We start from the raw sequence: 20,059 nt of genomic DNA on the forward strand, positions 1-20,059 counted from the left end.
TTGAATCTCATACATCCAGATCAAACAGGCTTTATGCCTGGCAAAAGTACCTCTATTAATATCAGAAGAGTCCAATCAATAGTCCAATATAGCTCCCTGGTGCCAGACAATGGATGGGCATTGACATCGTTAGACGCTGCCAAGGCTTTTGACTCTCTTGAATTGCCTTTCCTTTCCGCATGTTTGCAAAGGTATGGCTTTGACAATCAGTTTATAACATGGATCAAAATATTATACAAGAAACCTAAGGCCCGTATTATAATAAATAATTCTATATCTGAGTCTTTCGAGTTGCATAGGGGAACCCGTCAAGGTTGCCCTCTTTCCCCGGCTCTCTTCGCCCTTGCGATTGAGGTACTAGCGATACGCATAAGGTCCTTCCCTAATATCCGAGGTATAGATATAGCAGGTCGGGTAGATACCACATGCCTATATGCCGATGACATGGTGATATTCTTGAATGATGTGGAAGAAACTTTGCCGCAGGTGATTTCCCTTATAGATAAATTCAGTATTCAGGTTTACATATAAATTGGGAAAAATCTGGCCTGTTACCCCTTTCCCAAGCTCCGATTCCCTGGCTGGAGGCTCTCTCCTCGCTGCCTATTGTATCTAGTTTTAAATATTTGGGCATTCACATCTCTAATAATAGTACACTTGATCTACAACTTAATGTCCATCCGCTGCTGGATCTAGTTAAGGTTAAATTTGCATCTTGGAGTAGGCTCCCATTATCTGTGGCTGGACGCATCAACCTGATTGAAATATTACTCCCTAAATTTGTCTATTCGCTCCAACACAGTGCGGTAGCGGTGCCCAAGTCCTTTTTTGTTAATCTTAATTCTCTGGTCACGTCCTTTATTTGGGGGAAAACTAGGCCTAAACTCAAATTGTCCACTCTACAAAGACCAAGGAAGGGAGGTGGGGCGGCGCTGCCAGATTTTTTCCTATACTACTTGGCTGGGTATGCGAAAGCTTTAAATAAATGGATGCCGGGTAGTTCCCTCCCTAATTCTGAAAGCCACCTGCTCCACGCTGCGCAAGCAGATTGCCCATTAGGTTTCCTTGAGTTGGACAGAATTAGCGCTCCACGTCTGCTGCCCCTGTTCCGGCTGGCACGATTAATATGGAGATAAATCAAGAAGATAATAGGGTTTAGAGATGTTGTAGCTGAAATGCCCTTGTGGAGTAATAACTATTTTCCCGAGCTGCTGAATCACTCATCCGCTGTTTTTTGGACTCAGTGTGGCGTCTCATCAGTGGGAGACTTGTAGGACCAGGGGACCTTAAAGTCTTTTGAACAATTGCAGGCCACACACGATATTCTGAGATCTCAATTTTTTCGCTATCTGCAGCTGAGATCGGCTCTTCAGTCACACATGAGGGATGGGGGTGTGGCCCGTACTATTTCATCTTTACCTCTGATAGGAATCCTTAATTCGCAGGGTCCCCAGGGTCTCATCTCCTCTCTGTACACATATATGCTGTCGGTAGGGGCAGAATCGGCCATAAGCTCTATTAAGATGAAGTGGGAACAGCTCATTCCCGATACGCAAGAGGAGGAGTGGGAGGAGATTCTGGAGTCTCCGATTGGAGTGTCACCATCCATTAATAACAGAATGATACAATTATATATAATAAATCAATCATATTTGGACTCCACTGAGACTTTTTAGGATGGGTCGGCTTTAATCGTCGAAGTGTATACGATGCCACTCGCCAGATGCTGATTTTATCCATATGGTGTGGCAATGTCCCACTATCCTGCACTACTGGAGAGAGGTGACTACACTACTGACGTCCCTGGTGCAGACCCCTGTCCCTCTAGAGCCATTGGTCTGCTTGTTTGGGGTGTGGGAGGAGGAGATCTGGGATCGCTACACTGGGATCTTCTTGCGCGAGATGCTGTTTATGGCACGGAAGGTGCTGGCACTGAGGTGGATGGGGGGGATCGGATCCTTCACTTAAATTTTGGATTAAACTGGTGAATTCAATTATTCCATATGAGCACACGCTGTTCCAAAATAGGGGATGCCCGGGTAAATTTGGAAAGATCTGGGAGAGGTGGAATTCCTCTCACCTCACTTTGCAAGACTGAACATCACATGTGACATAATATGGTATGGGAAACCAGGCTGCGGAAATAGCGGATAGTAGTTGATGTAGTGGTAGCTGTAGTTTAGGAGTTTTAGTTAGTTTTTACTGCTGCATGACATGACAAGGTATGTGAAATTAGAGTGATATGGGGAAACACAAACAGTCATTTTTTGCATATGTTTGAAAGGAAATGTAGACATTACCTTGTTTATCTATAAGAGTGGGCAATCTCTTTGTATTATATTTTATTATGGATGGAGGCATGTATGCTTTGTAAAGTGCTTGTTATCATAAATCATTGTGTATGTTGTACATTCTTTGTACCCTGAAGTTTAATAAACAAATTAAAAAAAAAAAAAAAAAAAAGATGGAGAGCAGAGAAAAATAAACTGGTTACGAGGAGGGAAGCACATAGAGAGGAAATAGGTGCAGTATTGGAGCGGCGCCAATACATAAAGGCAAGAGAGGACTGCTGCACCCAGGATACACAGAGAGCCAAAACCTAGCCTGTAATACCGGGAGAGACAGTACTACAAGAGAAAAATCTGAAGCTTGGATCAGGCTGCTAACTGATTATCAGTGGGTCAGAAAATGAATGAACATTGCAGACTAGAAGTTCATGCAACTTTATTATTTACAGCCTTTAATTGAATGGGGTTAGGTACAGAAAGATGCTGCTGCTCCATCATTATGCAGATCGATCAATACATCATCAGTAAATAATTGTGCACTTTAATTGAAATATTTACAAGCTTAAACCATATGCCAGGCTGCTAATAAAAATTGAAAAAATACTGCAATCTAAAAAACCCCATTTTACTCAAAGTCGGTAATCAATATGAATGGTAAAAGTGTGCTAAGAGATAATAAATAATAATTTTACTGTTATACAATGCCACATCGGCATACAAAAGATAAAAAATACATACCGGTGCCTTTGTGAACATCCAGGCTGATGAACTCGGCCGCTCCGTCATGGGGCGTTCTGCTGCCGTCCTTCTGTGCCACATGGTTTCCATCAGGACAGTAGCGAAATGCGTTATAATATCCAGCGAGGTAGACCTAGGATGATAGAAGTCATTTATTGCTCCAGTGTTTGTGTGCACAACATAGGAGATTCCTTTACAATCACCAATCCATAAACTATCTATACATGGCATGCAAGAGGGGTATAGTCAATGGGATGAGCAAACAATTAAAAAAATGTTTTCCAATATGATAGGTTCCCTTTATAATAATAATAATAATAATAATCTTTATTTTTATATAGCGCTAACATATTCCGCAGCGCTTTACAGTTTACACACATTTTCATCACTGTCCCCGATAGGGAATTTAGATTGTGAGCCCCCATCAGTATGTCTTTGGAATGTGGGAGGAAACCGGAGTACCCGGAGGAAACCCACGCAAACACGGGGAGAACATACAAACTCCTTGCAGATGTTGTCCTTGGTGGGATTCGAACCCAGGACCCCAGCGCTACAAGGCTGCAGCGCTAACCACTGAGCCACCGTGCTGCCCTATCTGCATTTATCTGCAGATATATGGTTAATCAACAGGTAAATAGCACTAAAATGCTGCCTGGCTGCCTTACAGGAAGTGCGGCTACTGGGAGAACTTACGGTACTTCCTCCCAGAAGCTGCCGGCTTTCAGTCATGAGGCCGTACATTGTGCAATTAGTCAGCCATCGCTCACAGCACTGCATACTATACTGTAAATCAAAGTGCAGGGATGTGCTTATAGCCGTTGCTCACAGTATAGTGCTGCGAGAGGTGATTGTTGCCGATTCATGCCCCACCTGTTATGAATGGGTCGCCGAGGAGAAAAAAAACAAAACAAGCTAAGCCCCAGAAAACCAGAGAGGTTGGTAACTATGCAGATTGCAGAACCCTGATCTTACCACACAACTAGCAGTAGCCGTGGAGCGTGCCTACGATGTTCCTAGACGCCTCGTCACGGCCGTAGAACTACAAAAGCCTAAAGCAAGAAAAGGGAAAACTAACTGCCCCAGAGCAGACCCCAAAGGAATAGACAGCCCCCACACATGTATTGACGGTGAAACAAGATGAAGGTACAAACACAGGCAGGAAAATAGGCTGAGCAAATGATGGGGCCCAAACTATCTAGACAGAAAAGGAAAGAGACTGTCTGCAACCTGCAAAAACCCTACAAAAATAATGTCCAACACTTCTGATAGCAAAATTAACCTTGAAGTCACTAGACTTCTCCCACCATATCGGCACTCTGAAATATTCTGAGACAGAACAAAAAGAGACCGAACTAGTAAGGGACAAAAAGCCAATTGGCAAAATACTGATAAATAAGAGTGGAAATTCAGCTCAGCCCCCAGCAGGGGCTAGCTGACCACACCAAAAAACTGAGTAGACCAACAAAATCAAGTGTGAACATTAGCAGAAAAACTTAGCTTTAGATGACTGGAACAGAGCTGAAAACCAAGATCTGACAAGCCAGAAGGAATCACTAGCAACTGAATAGGGCGTCGGCTGTCTTAAATCCAATCTGAGAATCCCGAGATCCAATCATCATCCCCATCCTCAGGTGGCATCTCCACCGATCAAACCAGCCGCACCACCTCCCGACACCACCAGAGGGAGTTCAGAAGGGGAATCATAGAATCATAGAATCGTAGAGTTGGAAGGGACCTCCTGGGCCATCTGGTCCAACCCCCTGCTCAAAGCAGGATTCGCTAAATCATCCCAGTTAGATGTCTGTCCAGCCTCTGTTTGAAGACTTCCATTGAAGGAGAACTCACCACTTCTCGTGGCAGCCTGTTCCACTCATTGATCACTCTAACTGTCAAAAAGTTTTTTCTAATATCTAATCTGTGTCTCCTCCCATTCAGTTTCATCCCATTGCTAGATATTTGTAGACAGCTATTAAGTCTCCTCTCAGTCTTCTCTTTTGCAAACTAAACATTCCCAAATCCTGCAACCTTTCCTCATAAGACAGGGTTTGCAGACCGGTCACCATTCTGGTCGCTCTTTTCTGAACTTGCTCCAGTTTGTTGATGTCTTTTTTAAAATGTGGTGCCCAAAATTGGACACAATATTCCAGATGAGGTCTGACCAAAGAGGAGTAGAGGGAAATAATTACTTCACGTGATCTAGACTGTATGCTTCTGTTAATACATCCTAGAATTGCATTTGCCTTTTTTGCTGCTGCATCACACTGTTGACTCATATTTCAGTCTGTGATCTATTAGTATACCCAAGTCTTTTTCACATGTGCTGTCACTTAGCCCTATTCCTCCCATTCTATATATGCTTTTTTCATTTTTATTGCCCAGATGTAGTACTTTGCATTTCTCCCTGTTAAAAACCATTCTGTTAGTTGCTGCCCACTTCTCCAGTTTATTTAAATCTTTTTGAATCCTCTCTCTCTCTTCTCTAGTATTAGCTATCCCTCCTAGCTTTGTGTCATCAGCAAATTTAATCAGTTTACCCTCAATTCCTTCATCTAAATCGTTGATAAAGATGTTGAACAATACAGGGCCCAGGACAGAGCCCTGTGGTACCCCACTTGAGACATTCTTCCAACTGGATGTGCAGCCATTTACGACCACTCTTTGGGTCCGATCACTAAGCCAGTTATGAATCCACCTAACAGTTGCCTTGTCCATTCCATACTTAGTCATTTTTTCAATAAGGATTGTATGAGAGACTTTGCTTTGCTGAAGTCAAGATATACTATATCTACAGCATTTCCTTGATCCACCCAATCAGTAATACCATCATAGAAGGAAATTAAATTAGTCTGACATGACTTATTAGTTACAAACCCATGCTGACTCTGTTTAATCACTTCATTCTTATCCAGGTATTGACATACATGTTGTTTAATAATTTGTTCAAAGATCTTTCCTGGTATAGAAGTCAGACTCACCGGCCTATAGTTGCCTGGGTCCACCTTCTTCCCCTTTTTGAAGATAGGAACAACATTTGCTCTTCTCCAGTCTTCTGGCACTTCTCCTGTTCTCCAAGAATTTTCAAAGATTATGGAGAGGGGTTCAAAAATTTCTTCTGCTATCTCCTTCAGTACTCTGGGGTGTAATTCATCTGGACCTGGAGACTTGAATACATTTAGGTTAGCTAAGTGTTTCCTCACTATCTTTCTGTTTATAGATATCCTGGATTCTTCTATTCCCTTAATAGGACAGTGAATAACAGTTGATGTTACATTTCCTTTCTGAGAGAAAACAGATGCAAAATAGGAATTTAAAAGTTCAGCCTTCTCAACATCCTGTCTTACCATTTCATCATTTTCATCCTGTAAAAATCCTATAGCATCTTTGACTTTTCTTTTACTTTTGACATATCCCCAAAATCCTTTATTATTGCTTTTGACATCTCTTGCAAGCCTCAATTCATTTTCAGCTTTAGATAATCTGATTTGTGCCTTGCAGGTTCTGCAGACAGCATTATATTCTTCTTTAGATATGCCTCCTTCTTTCCATTTTATAAACATTTTTTGCTTCCTTTTTAGCATGTGCTTAAGTTCTGTGTTCATCCATCCTGGTTTCCTTAAATGCTTCCTATTCTTCCCTCTTTTCGGAATTGTTAACAACTGTGCTTTGAGAATTTCATTTTTCAATTTTTCCCATCCTTCCTGGACATTTTTGTCTTTAAGGATATCCAGCCATTGGATCCCTCCAATTCTCTTTCTGAATCCCTTAAAATCTGCCTTTCTGAAATCTAACCTTGACGTCTGAGTCTTCACAGGTCTTCCGCCTCTAGTTATCCAAAATTCTAACCAGAGAATGAACTCACAACACCCACCTATGACTGAAAGCTGGCAGGTCCTGAAAGGAAACAAATCCATATTTTCCCCCAGTAGCTGCACTTACCGTATGGCGGCCGAGCAGCTTTGTGATGCTATTAACCTGCAGATTATCCCCACGTAGCATTTTCTGAGGTAGACAGATCCCTTTTAACCAGTTTCCCAGTCAAGACGTATCCATACGTCCCTGTGGTCTGGTACTTACATGCGTCCAGGCAATTTCGCGAGCACAGAGGCTGTGCACGTGCGATTGGCGCCGGGTGTCAGCTGATTCTTGACAGCTGACACCCCGCCACTCAGTGCCAGGAGCGGTCCTGCACTAGTCCTGGCGCTTTAACCCCCTAAATGCTACAATCAAACTCAATTGCAGCATTTTGGAAGCATACAGAGGGAAGAAAGCCCCTATGCCCTTGGATCAGAGATGCCGCAACATCATCGCAGGGTCCGAGCGCTGCCATGTTGACCCGATGTCTTCATGATGACATCTGGGTTACCAGAGCCAGCAAAGTTGCTCGATCTTACTTTCAGCATGATCAGCAAGTTTGCCTGTCGGTGTAGCGGTGACAGTTTGCATAGTATAGGGATGCTCCTGCATCTATATGCTATACAAGCGACCAGCCTGCAAAAAATAAAAGTCCCATAGTGGGACAAAACAAAAAGAAAGTTGAAAAAGTCTTAAATGTTTTTTTTCAAGAAAATAAATTTATATATAATATATATATATATATATATATTCTCTATCTCTACAAACTATCATTTGTGTAAAATCTCCAGATCATAAAAAAAAGATATAAATGTGGTATCGTTGTAACCATACTGACCTGAGGAATAAAGCTACATTATCTATTTTTTCACACGCATAACGACAAAGAAAAAAAAAAATTCCTGAATTGCTGTTTTTTGTTCATTCTGCCTCCCAAAAATCGGAATAGAAAGCGATAGCAAAAAAAAAGTCATGTGCCCGAAAACGGTACCAATAAAAACGTCAACTCGTTACGTAAAAAACAATACCTCACATGACCGTTGGCTGAAATATGAAAAAATTCTAGCTCTCAATATGGAGATGCAAAAACTAGTTTTTTTTGTAATAAAAAGTTGGTTTTTTTTTAAAGTGTGCCAGCAGCCAAAAATAAAAACCTGATATAAATCTGGTATCCCTGTAATCGCACAGACACAAAGAATAAAGTCGCCTAATCTTTTAGGCTAGTTTCACATTAGCGTTTACGGCCGCCGCCAAGCCCCGCCTCCGCCTATAGCTCCGCCTACGGACGCATGACACTGCATGCGTCCGCTATCTTTAGCACTGGGGACGCAGGCCGTGCGCAGTATGCGTTTGGCGGCGCATGCGTCCTTTTGACGCTGCGCCGACCAGCGCCAAACTCAACAGGTTGCAATTTGGTGCGCTCGGTGCAGCGTCAAAAGGACGCATGCGCCGCCAAACACATACTGCGCACGGCCTGCGTCCCCAGTGCTAAAGATAGGGGACGCAGGCAGCGTCTTGCGTCCGTAGGCGGAACTACCGGCGGAGGTGCGGCAGGAGGTGGGGCTTACCGCATTAGGAAAGGAGTGAAATTTAAAAAAAAATAAATAAATGAAACCAATTCTTCACCTGCTGTTGATCTGTTCATTCTGCCTCCCAAAGTTCACAATAAGGCTTGGTGCACATTTATCCTGCGCCGAGCGCTCACACCAGGGTTTCTGTGTAAATCTCGGAAATACGTGATTCAGACAGAACCCCCGTTGGTCAATCCAAATGCCCTCTCCCTTCTGAGCCCAGTGTGCTTAAACCACATATAGCGCCCACGTTTGGTATTTCTGAAGCAATGAGCGTTTGCCTAATTTACGGGTGCATGTCTCCAGAATCACGGGCTGGGCAAAATGTACTGGTGACTGCAACATACTGGTCACTACAGCAGCAGTTTGCAATTTTCACTCAGCAACATTCATTTCTGCTCGATTCTGGAAAATACCCAGGGAGTCAAAATCGTCACTACATCTGTAGATAAATTCCCAAAGGCATATAATTTCCAAAATGGGGTCACTTGAGGGGGAATTCTGCTCTTCTAGGAATTAGGGGCTCTGTAAATGGAGTACACAAACTATTCTAGGAAAATCTGCGCTCCAGGAGGCAAATAGCCCTCCCTCCTTACGAGTCTCTCCATGTGGCTAAGTAGTACTGTACAGCCACATATGGGATATTGCCACATTCAGTAGAAATTGTAGTGCCATTTTAACCCATTTCCCAGAGTGAAAATGTAAAATCTTTGACAAACAAAATTTTGGTGGTAAAAATGTAACCTATATTCGTGAGTATAAGCCAACCCGAGTATAAGTCGAGGCACCGAATTTTGCCACGGAAAACTGGGTAAGCTTATTGACTCAAGTATAAACCAGGTATGTATTGTCCCCACATATGTGGCTCCTCCCTTCCATCCTGTCCTGCTATGCGAGGCTCCCCCCGTCCTGTCCTGGTATGCAAGGCTACCCCTGTTGTATGCATGGCCCCCTCATCCTTTCGTTGGATGCATGGCTCACCCTCCCCTGTCCTACGCACCCTCCTCGCGCTGTCACTGCATCTCCATTGTCCCGGCGCCAGCAGCTCTCCTGTGCTGAGCAGTCATGTAATACTTCTCATTAGGATAACGAATATGCGCTCCACACCTATGGGACTGGAGACGTGTGCACATTCACTACCTTAATGAGCGGTACCACGTGACCTCTCAGCACAGGCAGAGCTGCTGGCACCGGGATGGAGATGCAGCAATGGCATGAGGATGGCGAGTATGATGTCTTCTGGAAGCCGGCGGCTGCAGCTGTCACTGTGCCGCAGCCACCAGCTCCTGCCGCAGCTCCGCCGGCTTTCTCGACAAAAATGTGCTGAAAATCTCAGCTTACAGTGGGTTCGTAAAGTATTCAGACCCCTTTTAATTTTTCACTCTTTGTTTCATTGCAGCCATTTGGTAAATGCAAAAAAGTTCATTTTTTTCTTATTAATGTACACTCTGCACTAGGGTGACCGGATCTCATATGGGGGGGAAAAAATGTCAGAATCTTGTTCGTCTGGACCCCACAAAACGATTCCCCTTTCCAGATATTGAGAGAGCCAAAAATTGCTCAGTAGCACAAATGAACCATCAGAGCATGCTAACCTACATGAGTTGATAATTTTACATAGTTATCTAATCTATTCTAGAGCTTTTGTTAAAGTAGTTTTTGAAACGTCAGAATATAATGCTCGGCATTTGCTTACAACTTGCAGGACATATTGCTTTTGTTCTTCATCTTTTGTCAGAAGGTCGTTAAAGTCGGTTACTTCCTACCTCTTTTAATTTTTGTTTCCTAACTTTTGGATTTACAACCCTAGCGTGCTCTGATGGTTCATCTGTGCTACTGAGCAATTTATTAGCCATTAACAACTTTTCATTGTCTGTAATGGTGGGATCAAAAAACGATAATCCCACCAACTCTGCATTCAAATACCACAAATGGTTCGAAAATTTGGTCAGGGCTATTTCTGCAATGTTGTTGTCACATTCTTTATAGTCTAACAGACTATGCAAAATACCTAAATCTTAAAATACCTCAATTTGGATTTTTTCAAACTTTGAGCGACGAGCGGCACGGGTTAACGTCGTTTGATCGAGCTCAAATTTTGGCTATCTCAATATCTGGAAAGGGGAATCGTTTTGTGGGGTCCAGACGGACAAAATTCCGACATCGATTTTTTGCGGTCACCCTACTCTGCACCCTTGACTGAAAAAAAAAAAACAAAAAAACACAGAAATGTAGAAAATTTAGCAAATTTATTAAAAAAGAAAACCTGAAATATCACATGGCCATTAGTTTTCAGACCCTTTCCTCAGTATTAAGTAGAAGCACCTTTTGAGCTAGTACAGCCATGAGTCTTTTTGGGAATGATGCAACAAGTTTTGCACCCCTGGATTTGGGGATCCTCTGCCATTCTTCCTTGCAGATCCTCTCCAGTTCCGTCAGGTTGGATGGAGAACGTTGGTGGACAGCCATTTTCAGGTCTCTCCAGAGATGCACAATTGGGTTTAGGTCAGGGCTCTGGCTGGGCCAGTCAAGAATGGTATATACACGAGGATATACAGTAGTTATTTTTTCTTCACTGCACAGTGGTATAAAATTCTGTGACACACCTGTGGTGTCAATATGATCACTGCAACCCTAGATGAATTCGTTGTGAGGTGTAGATGGTAAAATGGGGTCCCTTATGGGGGTTTCTGCTATTTCCCGATTACATTACGATTGCCAAATTTTTACCAGATTTCGTTTTTTTTTCCACAAATAAACGCAAGTCATATCGAAGACATTCTACCACCATCATGAAGTACAACATGTCACGAAAAAAAACAAACAAACAATCTCAGAATCAGTGGGATCCATTGAAGCGCTCCAGAGCTATAACCTCATGAAGGGACAGTGGTTAGAATTTAAAAATTGGCCTGGTCATTAACGTGCAAACCACCTTGGGGGGAGGGGGGGTTAACTACTTCGTGTTCTCCTACTAATGACAGCAGCTATAACCAAAGGTCTCTGTGACCCCCAATGGCAGGAATAACTTTGGTTTTGCTACTCAAACCTTTGGTATTCCATATTTTGCTGACAAAAAGAAAATGGACAGCACCTCTAAAAATCATAAAATGATCTAATGCCACTAGGCAAAAAAAAAAATAAAATAAAAAAATAATATATATATATATATATATATATATATATATATATATATATATATATATATATATATATATATATATATATATATATATATCTCTGAACATGTGGTTCTTAGTTTAACATTCTGATCAGAATGTATGAAGCCCACTGCCACGTCACAGCAAACATCATAGTGGGTCCTACCGCCCTAAAGGAGTGGAGCCGTGCGACGACCACCGCCACAGTGGCAATGCACCAGCAGGATAGATGGCCTGGTGTCTCCAGACCGCGCCACCCCACCAGCACAAAACCACAGCAACGATGGCCACCACACAGCAGCAACACCAAAGAATGTTAAACTAAGAACCTCATGTTCAGTTATATAAATTTTTGTCTAGCGGCATTAGATCAACGTATAATTTTTTTGAGGTGCGGTTCATGCTCTTTATTTTTTCTTGGCGTATTCCATGTTTTGGTCTACATGGCGAATCCACCGATATTTTGTATCTGAACATAAAAAAGTGCAATAATTACAATATGATTTCTTACCTCCTCATAATCCGAGCTTACATATATATTCTCAGCTGTGATATCACCATGGACATACTCATTTTCATGAACAAATTCCAGTACGTCAATCTGAAAAAATTATAAACAGATTTACTTACTTTTCACGTATAATGAAAAAGTATGGGTTATTTACAAAGCATAATGTTGAGACAGAAAATATTGAGTGAAGTGTGTGGTATAAACTATTAGCTGTATGAAGCACACGTTTACATTCCACTACAATAGTTTTTTTTTTTTACAGTTTTTTTTGTTATGACATTGAAATGAGCAGTCTTTACAACTAATGGCCATAACTCCTGGATGGTTCTGGTTCGCCATCCTCTGTGGCAGCCAGACCATGGCAGTTTAGTCATTGCACCAGGATGTCAGCTGTTCAGTACAGAAGACTGCCCCGGTCCAGCTGTCACATAGTTGAGCAAAAAGATGCCGGGCCTATCAATAGTTTCCCTGTTGCACCCTCCGATGTACACCCTTTCATAAGCAAGTACTTATGTCATCCTTATTAGTTACATGATTATTTTTCTTTAAATAATGTTTTTTTTCTCCTGTTTGATATGTGGGATCAGCATCAATAACCAGTTTTAAACAGGGATTTTTGTGTGTACTCACCGTAAAATCCTTTTCTCTGAGCCAATCATTGGAGGACACAGGACCATGGGTGTTATGCTGCTGCCACTAGGAGGAAACTAAACAAAATACGCAAAAAAGTTAACTCCTCCTCCACAGTATACACCCTCTGCTGGCTCTATCCTGAACCAGTTTGGTGCCAAAGCAGTAGGAGCTCACAAACAGAATTGCAATATATCAAAAACTACACAGACTACAAGCCAACGGGCTAACAGGGTGGGTGCGGTGTCCCCCAATGATTGGCTCGGAGAAAAGGATTTTACGGTGAGTACACAAAAATCCCTGTTTCTCCTTCGCCTCATTGGTGGACACAGGACCATGAGACGTTCCAAAGCAGTCCCTGGGTGGGGAAAACATCACAACAAGTGAAACCTCACACACCCAAAGCTTAAAAGATTAAATGAAGCCTACAGATGCAAAACTGCCGATTGCAGAATCTGTCTGCGAGTGCCGCATCTGAAGAAGCTTGAGAGTTAATGTTGTAATGCTTAGCAAACGTGTGAAGACTGGATCAAGTCGCAGCCTTGCACACTTGCTGTGCTGATGCCTGGTGCCGAATGGCCCAGGAAGCCCCCACTGACCGAGTGGAGTGTGCCTTAATTCCTCCAAGGATAGGCTGACCTTTGACACGGTAAGCTTCTTGGATCGCTGGACGGATCCATCTGGCTATTGTGGCCTTAGAAGCAGGCAGACCTTTTCTGTGACCTTCCGTTAGCACAAAAAGGGCATACGATTTGCGGAAAGACGCTGTTCTGGAAATATACTTTCTGAGCGCCCACACCAGATCCAAAGTGTGAAAAGCCTTCTCAGTACAATGGACTGGAGCCAGACAGAAAATAACAGAACTATGTATTCATTCAGATGAAAAGCCGAGATGACTTTAGACAAGAAGGACGGGGACGTCCTGAGCACCACCTTGTCGTGGTGGAAAATCAGAAACGGAGGATTGCATGACAAAGCCGCCAGTTCCGAGACCCGTTCGATGGATGTTATTGCCACAAGAAAGGCAACCTTCCATGAAAGAAGAGAGAGAGGAACATCCTGTATTGGCTCGAAGGGGGTCTCTTGTAGGGCACTGAGGACAAAGTTAAGGTCCCAAGTTTCCAAAGGCATCTTGCATGGGGGGACAAGATGCATGAAGGTCAACCTGTGGTTTGGAAGCTGTCGCTGGAAAAGGACGGATATAGCAGATATTTGACCCTTGATAGAGGCCAGCGCTAGGCCTGAATCTAATCCCGCTTGAAGAAACTCCAGAATGGAGGGGATGGAAAACACCAACAGGGACCGAACCTTGACTTTGCACCATGAGAAAACCGTTTTCCAAACGCGATGGTAAATACGCATGGAAACAGGCTTCCTAGCGTTCATCATGGTAGATGCCACTTGACGCGAGAACCCGGCCTAGGCTAGGATCCAGGATTCAATGGCCAAGCCGTTAAACTCAGCACTCTCGAGTTCTGGTGGAAAATGGGTCCCTGGGAGAATAGATCTGGACGATCCGGTAACCGCCAGGGAACGTCGGCGACTGGATGTACTAGGCTTGGTGTGGCCAGTCTGGAGCGATGAGGATCACCGGAATGCCTTTCGTTTTGATTTTCCAAATGACCCTTGGGATCAGCGGAAGTGGTGGAAAGATGTAAGGGAGGGGAAATTGGCTCCATGGAAGTACTAGAGCTTCCGAGCCGATGGCCAACGGATCGCAGGATCGGTCTACGAATGCCGGAACCTTAGCGTTCAGCCTGGAGGCCATGAGGTCCACATCTGGAGTGCCCCAACGGTGGCAAATCTGATGAAAGACTTCCGGGTGAAGAGACCACTCTCCTGAGCTATGCCCTGGCGGCAAAGCTGATGAAAGACTTCCGGGTGAAGAGACCACTCTCCTGAGCTATGCCCTGGCGGCTGAGAAAGTCTGCCACCCAATTCTCTACTCCCAGAATATGAACTGCAGAGATGAGCGATTGATTTGTCTCGGCCCATTGCAGAATGTGTGTCACTTCGATCATCGCTCTTCTGCTTCGCGTGCCTCCCTGGCGATTGATGTTCGCCACAGCCCTGGCATTGTCTGATTGGATCTGGACGGGACGTCCTGCCAAAAGGTGGTGGGATTGATGAAGAGATAGCCTTATCGCTCGGATCTCGAGGATATTGATCGGAAGGTTGGCTTCCTGAGTAGACCAACATCCCTGAGACGTGTGGTGACAAAAGATCGCACCCCATCCGAGGAGGCTGGCGTCGGTGGTCACTAGCAGCCAGTATACAGGGAGAAAGGACCTTCTCTGATCCAATGACAATGTTGCAGTCCACAATCTGAGAGACCACCTGATTCTGGGTGCCAGGCGAAAGCGGCAACCCAAGGAGGCTGGATTCTTGTCCCAGCCTGAGATCAAGGCCTATTGCAGGGGACGGAGGTGAAGTTGGGGAAACGGCACTGCCTCGATGGATGCCACCATTTTCTCTTGGACCTGCATGGCGAACTGCAGGGAGTGAGAGTGGGCCAGAGATAGCAATTGGGCTCCTCGGGTTAGAGAGGAAATCTTTTCCGGAGGGAGAATTACCACCACTCGGGAATTGTCCAAGATCATCCCCAAAAAGGGGGAATTCGCTGGGATGGAACTGGGGAAGATTTCTCCAGGATCACTAGCCAACCTAAGCGAGACAGAGTGTCGATGGCGACACTGACGCTCTCTGCGCAAGCCCGATAGGATGGACCTTTGAGGAGAAGATCGTCAAGGGAGGGTAGAATCACCAAGCCCCGGGAGTGTAGAATAGACATGACAGCTGCCATGACTTTTGTGAACATTCTGGGGGCGGTGGCAAGCCCGAAGGGCAGAGCAGTGAATTGAAAATGTTCGTCTCCGACCGCAAAGCGTAGGAATCTTTGATGACTTTCGAAGATTGGAATGTGAAGATATGCGTCTTTGATGTCGACTGACGCAAAGTATTCCCCTTTCTCCAGAGAAGCAAAGACGGAATGGAGGGAATCCATCCTGAAGTGGCGCACTGTGACGAATTTTTTCAACAACTTTAGGTCTAGAATGGGACGCATGGTTCAGTCCTTCTTTGGGACCACGGACAGGTTCGTGTAAAAGCCCTTGAACCTTTCCGTGGGAAGAACCGGAACGATGACTGCGCTGTTGCGGAGGGCGTATAAGGCCTGGTAAAAGGGGACTGCATGCGTCTTGGGCTTTGGAAGACGAAACTGGAAGAAACGTGTTGGAGGGGGTGACGTGAATTCGATTTTGTATCCGGAAGACATGAGATCTCTGACCCATTGGTCGTGAATGACCATTAACCAGACTTGGCGGAACAAAATCAGATGGCCGCCTACCCTGCCTGTCTCCTCCGGACACGGCACGAAGTCGTTGGGAAGGGAACTTGCGGATCGGGGAGATCTGTTTCTCCAGGAGTTAGAAGGTCTGAAGGAAGGGTGCAAACCCCTGACCATGCTATTGTCCCTACTGGTTTTCACTATGGCCTCCGCCCAGGCTACCATAGCTCTAGCTACCCAAGTTGTGGCAAAAGAAGGAAATAGAGTTGCTCCAGCAGCCTCGAAGACTGACCTGGCCAGGCAGGAATCTGACGATCAGTGGGATTTTGAAAGGAAGATCCATCAGCCAAAGACAGAAGAGTTTTTGAAGTGAGTCTCGATATGGGTGGATCTACTGCAGGTGACTTAGTTCACTCCTGTCTCAGAGAAGGTGCAAAAGGGTACCGCGCTTCTAGCGGCTTTAGGCATGTGAAACGCTTATCTGGCGACTTCTATGCCTCTTGAGAATGTCTGTAAACTCAGGGTGGTTAGCAAAACCCTGTGAGGCATGTTGTGAGTTCATTTTCCCCTTCATTACTGAGGCCCAAGGAACTCCCTCTTCTGGTAAAGAAAGGTAGTGAGCCTGATTATCAAACACCTGAGTCTGATGATGATGACTGGCTAAGTAGAGTTACTGACTGGATATAAGGCTGCCGACGCCCTTCTGCCCTGCGGGTGATTTCTCTGTGGGATCCTTGGAGACCAGTCTGAATTCCTGCTCCTCTAAAGCTAAGTTTTCTGCTCGGCCTTTTGCATTTGTGCTTTGACTTTGTTTTTGCTTTGTTTTTCTGGATTTCTGCCATTCCCTGCTGGGGTGTGCTGAATTCCTTTAGCTCTGTCTTCTGAAAATACCTGAGTGCTGATTTAGTTTTTGAAGCCTAGCTGCTTCAGGGTCTTTTTCATATCAGCTTGTTGGCTTATGTCTTTGATAGGGTTTTGGCAGATTGCAGACAGCAACCTTCCTTTCCTGTTCTGTTTAGCTAGCTTGGGCCCCATCGTTTGCTCAGCCTATCTTTCTATCTGTGTGAGTGTTTTTCATCTTGCTTCACCGTCATATGTTGGGGCTGCCTTTTACTTTGGGGTCTGCTCTGGGGCAGTTTAGATTTCCTTTTCTGTCTTTAGGCTATTTAGCGCTCCGGCTGTGATCGAGGGGTCTAGGGCATCGTAGGAACCCCCCACGGCTACTGCTAGTTGTGTTGATAGGTTCAGGGGTCTGCAATCTGATAGTTGCCAACTTCTCTGGTTTTCTGGACGTAGCTTCTATTTTTGTGTCTGCCTCCTACGGTGACTCAATCATAACAGAATCACCCGCCAAACCGCAGATCCTAGGGTACTCAATAGCAGGAAAGAATTGAAAAAAAAAAAAAAAAAGGTGTGTATATTTTTTCCTCTATATCTCTGAGGCCGTAGGGGGAATTTTTTTTTCTCTCAATGGAGATAAAGCAATTGTCTGATCGTGTGGAGCAGCTCGCTGCTGAAGTGCGGGGAATTTCCGCCTACCTTGCTCATTCACATGCTGCTGAACCAAAGATTCCTACACCTGATGTATTTTTTGGGGATCGGTCTAAATTTTTGAATTTCAAAAATAATTGTAAATTATTTTTTGCCTTGAAGCCTAACTCGTCAGGGAGCTCCGCGCAGCAGGTTAAAATTGTCATCTCTTTGCTGCGTGGCGATCCCCAGGATTGGGCGTTTTCTTTGAAACCAGATGATCCTATTCTGACTAATGTGAACGCATTCTTTCAAGCTTTGGGGTTGTTGTATGACGAACCTAATGCCATTGATCAGGCTGAAAAGACCCTGCTGGAATTGAACCAGGGTCGTGATTCTGCAGAATTGTACTGTCAAAAATTCCGAAAGTGGGCAGTACTTACTACCTGGAATGATAATGCCTTGGCTGCTCTCTTTCGGAAGGGGTTGTCAGAAGCCGTAAAAGATACTATGGTGGGATTTCCTGTTCCCTCTGGTCTTGACGATTCTATGTCATTAGCCATTCAGGTTGATCGGCGTTTGCGCGAACGCAAAGCTGCACGAGAGGTGTTGCCACCTGTTGAACAAATGTCTGAACCTATGCAATGTGATAGAGTTTTTTCCAGAGAGCAGCGTCAGGAGTTCAGAAGGCGTAATAAGTTGTGTTTTTTCTGTGGAGATGCCTCGCATATTATTTCTGTCTGTCCTAAACGAGAGAAATGCTTTGCACACACGTTTTCTGTTGGTGGTGTTCAACCTAAGTTTCTTCTGGCTATTACTCTGATCTGCTCCCTGTCCACATTTTCCGCCAAGGCTTTTGTGGATTCGGGAGCAGTGCTAAACCTAATGGACTTGGATTTTGCTAAACGTTGTGGATTTCCGATGACACCTCTGCAGATGCCTATCCCTTTGAGGGGGATTGATGCTACTCCTTTGGCTAAAAATAAACCCCAGTTTTGGACCCAGGTGGTAATGCGGGTCGCCCCAGACCATCAAGAAAATTGCAGATTTTTGGTGTTGCATAATCTGCATGATACTATTGTTCTGGGGTTTCCCTGGTTACAAATTCATAATCCAGTTTTGGATTGGAAATCTGTGTCTGTGGTGAGTTGGGGTTGTCGGTGTGCCTTTAGTGAGGCTCCGGTGTTTTCCACCTCTCCTCAGTCGCATGATGTTCCTGATTATTTGGCAGATTTTTATGATGTATTTAGTGAGAATGAGTCTGCGTCTCTGCCTCCTCATAGGAGTTATGACTGTGCAATTGAACTGAGCCCGGGGTGTAAATTTCCCAAGGGTCGGCTCTTCAATCTATCTGTACCCGAGCACGAGGCTATGCGATCCTATATTAAGGAGGCGTTGGAGAAGGGTCATATTAGACCATCCTCGTCACCCTTAGATGCCGGTTTTTTTTTTGTAGCCAAAAAGGATGGATCATTAAGACCTTGTATTATCGTGCCCTCAACAAAATTACTGTTAAATATCAGTATCCGTTACCCCTGATTTCTGATCTATTCTCCAGAGTTAAAGGTGCTTGCTGGTTTACCAAGCTTGACCTCAGGGGGGCGTATAATTTTATTCGCATTAAGCATGGGGATGAATGGAAGATGGCGTTTAATACTCCGGAGGGACATTTTGAGTACCTGGTGATGCCTTTTGGGCTCACTAATGCCCCTTCTGTCTTCCAGTGCTTCATGAACGATATTTTCCGAGATTTTGTCGATAAATTTTTGATTATCTATCTGGATGATATTTTGATCTTCTCCAAGGATTGGGATTCTCATGTGGAACATATTCGGACTGTGTTCCGGATCTTGAGGGAGAATTCCCTGTATGTCAAAGGATCTAAATGCCTTTTTGGAGTACAGAGGATTTCTTTTTTGGGATTTTGTCCCCGTCAACTACTGAAATGGACCCGGCCAAGGTACAGGCCATTTACGATTGGGTTCAGCCCACTTCTTTGAAGGCCCTCCAGAAGTTTTTGGGTTTTGCTAATTTTTATCGGAAATTTATAGCAAAATTTTCTAGTATTGCCAAGCCATTGACTGATTTGACTAAGAAGGGTGCTGATGTGTTAAATTGGTCTCCGGAGGCTGTTTCTTCCTTTCAGGAGCTGAAGCGAAGATTCACCTCCGCCCCGGTTTTGCGGCAACCTGATGTCTCACTTGCGTTCCAGGTAGAGGTGGATGCTTCTGAGATTGGTGCAGGAGCTGTTTTGTCCCAAAAGGATCCTGTAACATCTAAAATGAATCCCTGTGCTTTCTTTTCCCGAAAGTTCTCTCCATCTGAACGTAACTATGATGTGGGGAATCGGGAACTGTTGGCCATGAAATGGGCATTTGAGGAGTGGAGACATTGGTTGGAGGGAGCTAAGCATCAAGTCGTGGTCCTCACTGACCACAAGAATTTGATTTACCTAGAGTCGGCTAAGCGCTTGAACCCTAGACAGGCTAGGTGGGCCTTGTTTTTTACACGTTTTGATTTTGTGGTTTCTTTTCTTCCTGGAACTAAGAATG

The 20,059-nt window shown here is 44.4% G+C and overlaps 1 protein-coding gene across 1 annotated transcript in view; it reads right to left on the bottom strand.

The window, feature by feature from the left end:
* The window catches only part of LOC141092344 (serine/threonine-protein kinase VRK3-like), an 89,544-nt gene that overhangs the window by 19,328 nt on the left and 50,157 nt on the right, over positions 1-20,059 (bottom strand). Inside the window, exons 10-11 of the mRNA XM_073578413.1 lie at positions 12,122-12,211; positions 3,027-3,159 (exon numbers count right to left, since the gene is read on the bottom strand). Of these exons, the coding sequence (XP_073434514.1) occupies positions 3,027-3,159; positions 12,122-12,211 (223 nt within the window). The remainder of the gene's footprint in view (positions 1-3,026; positions 3,160-12,121; positions 12,212-20,059) is intronic.

Source organism: Dendrobates tinctorius, unplaced genomic scaffold (genome assembly GCF_039654945.1).
Source record: "Dendrobates tinctorius isolate UK_male_01 unplaced genomic scaffold, ASM3965494v1 ptg000059l, whole genome shotgun sequence".
NCBI classification, from domain to species: Eukaryota; Metazoa; Chordata; class Amphibia; order Anura; family Dendrobatidae; genus Dendrobates; species Dendrobates tinctorius.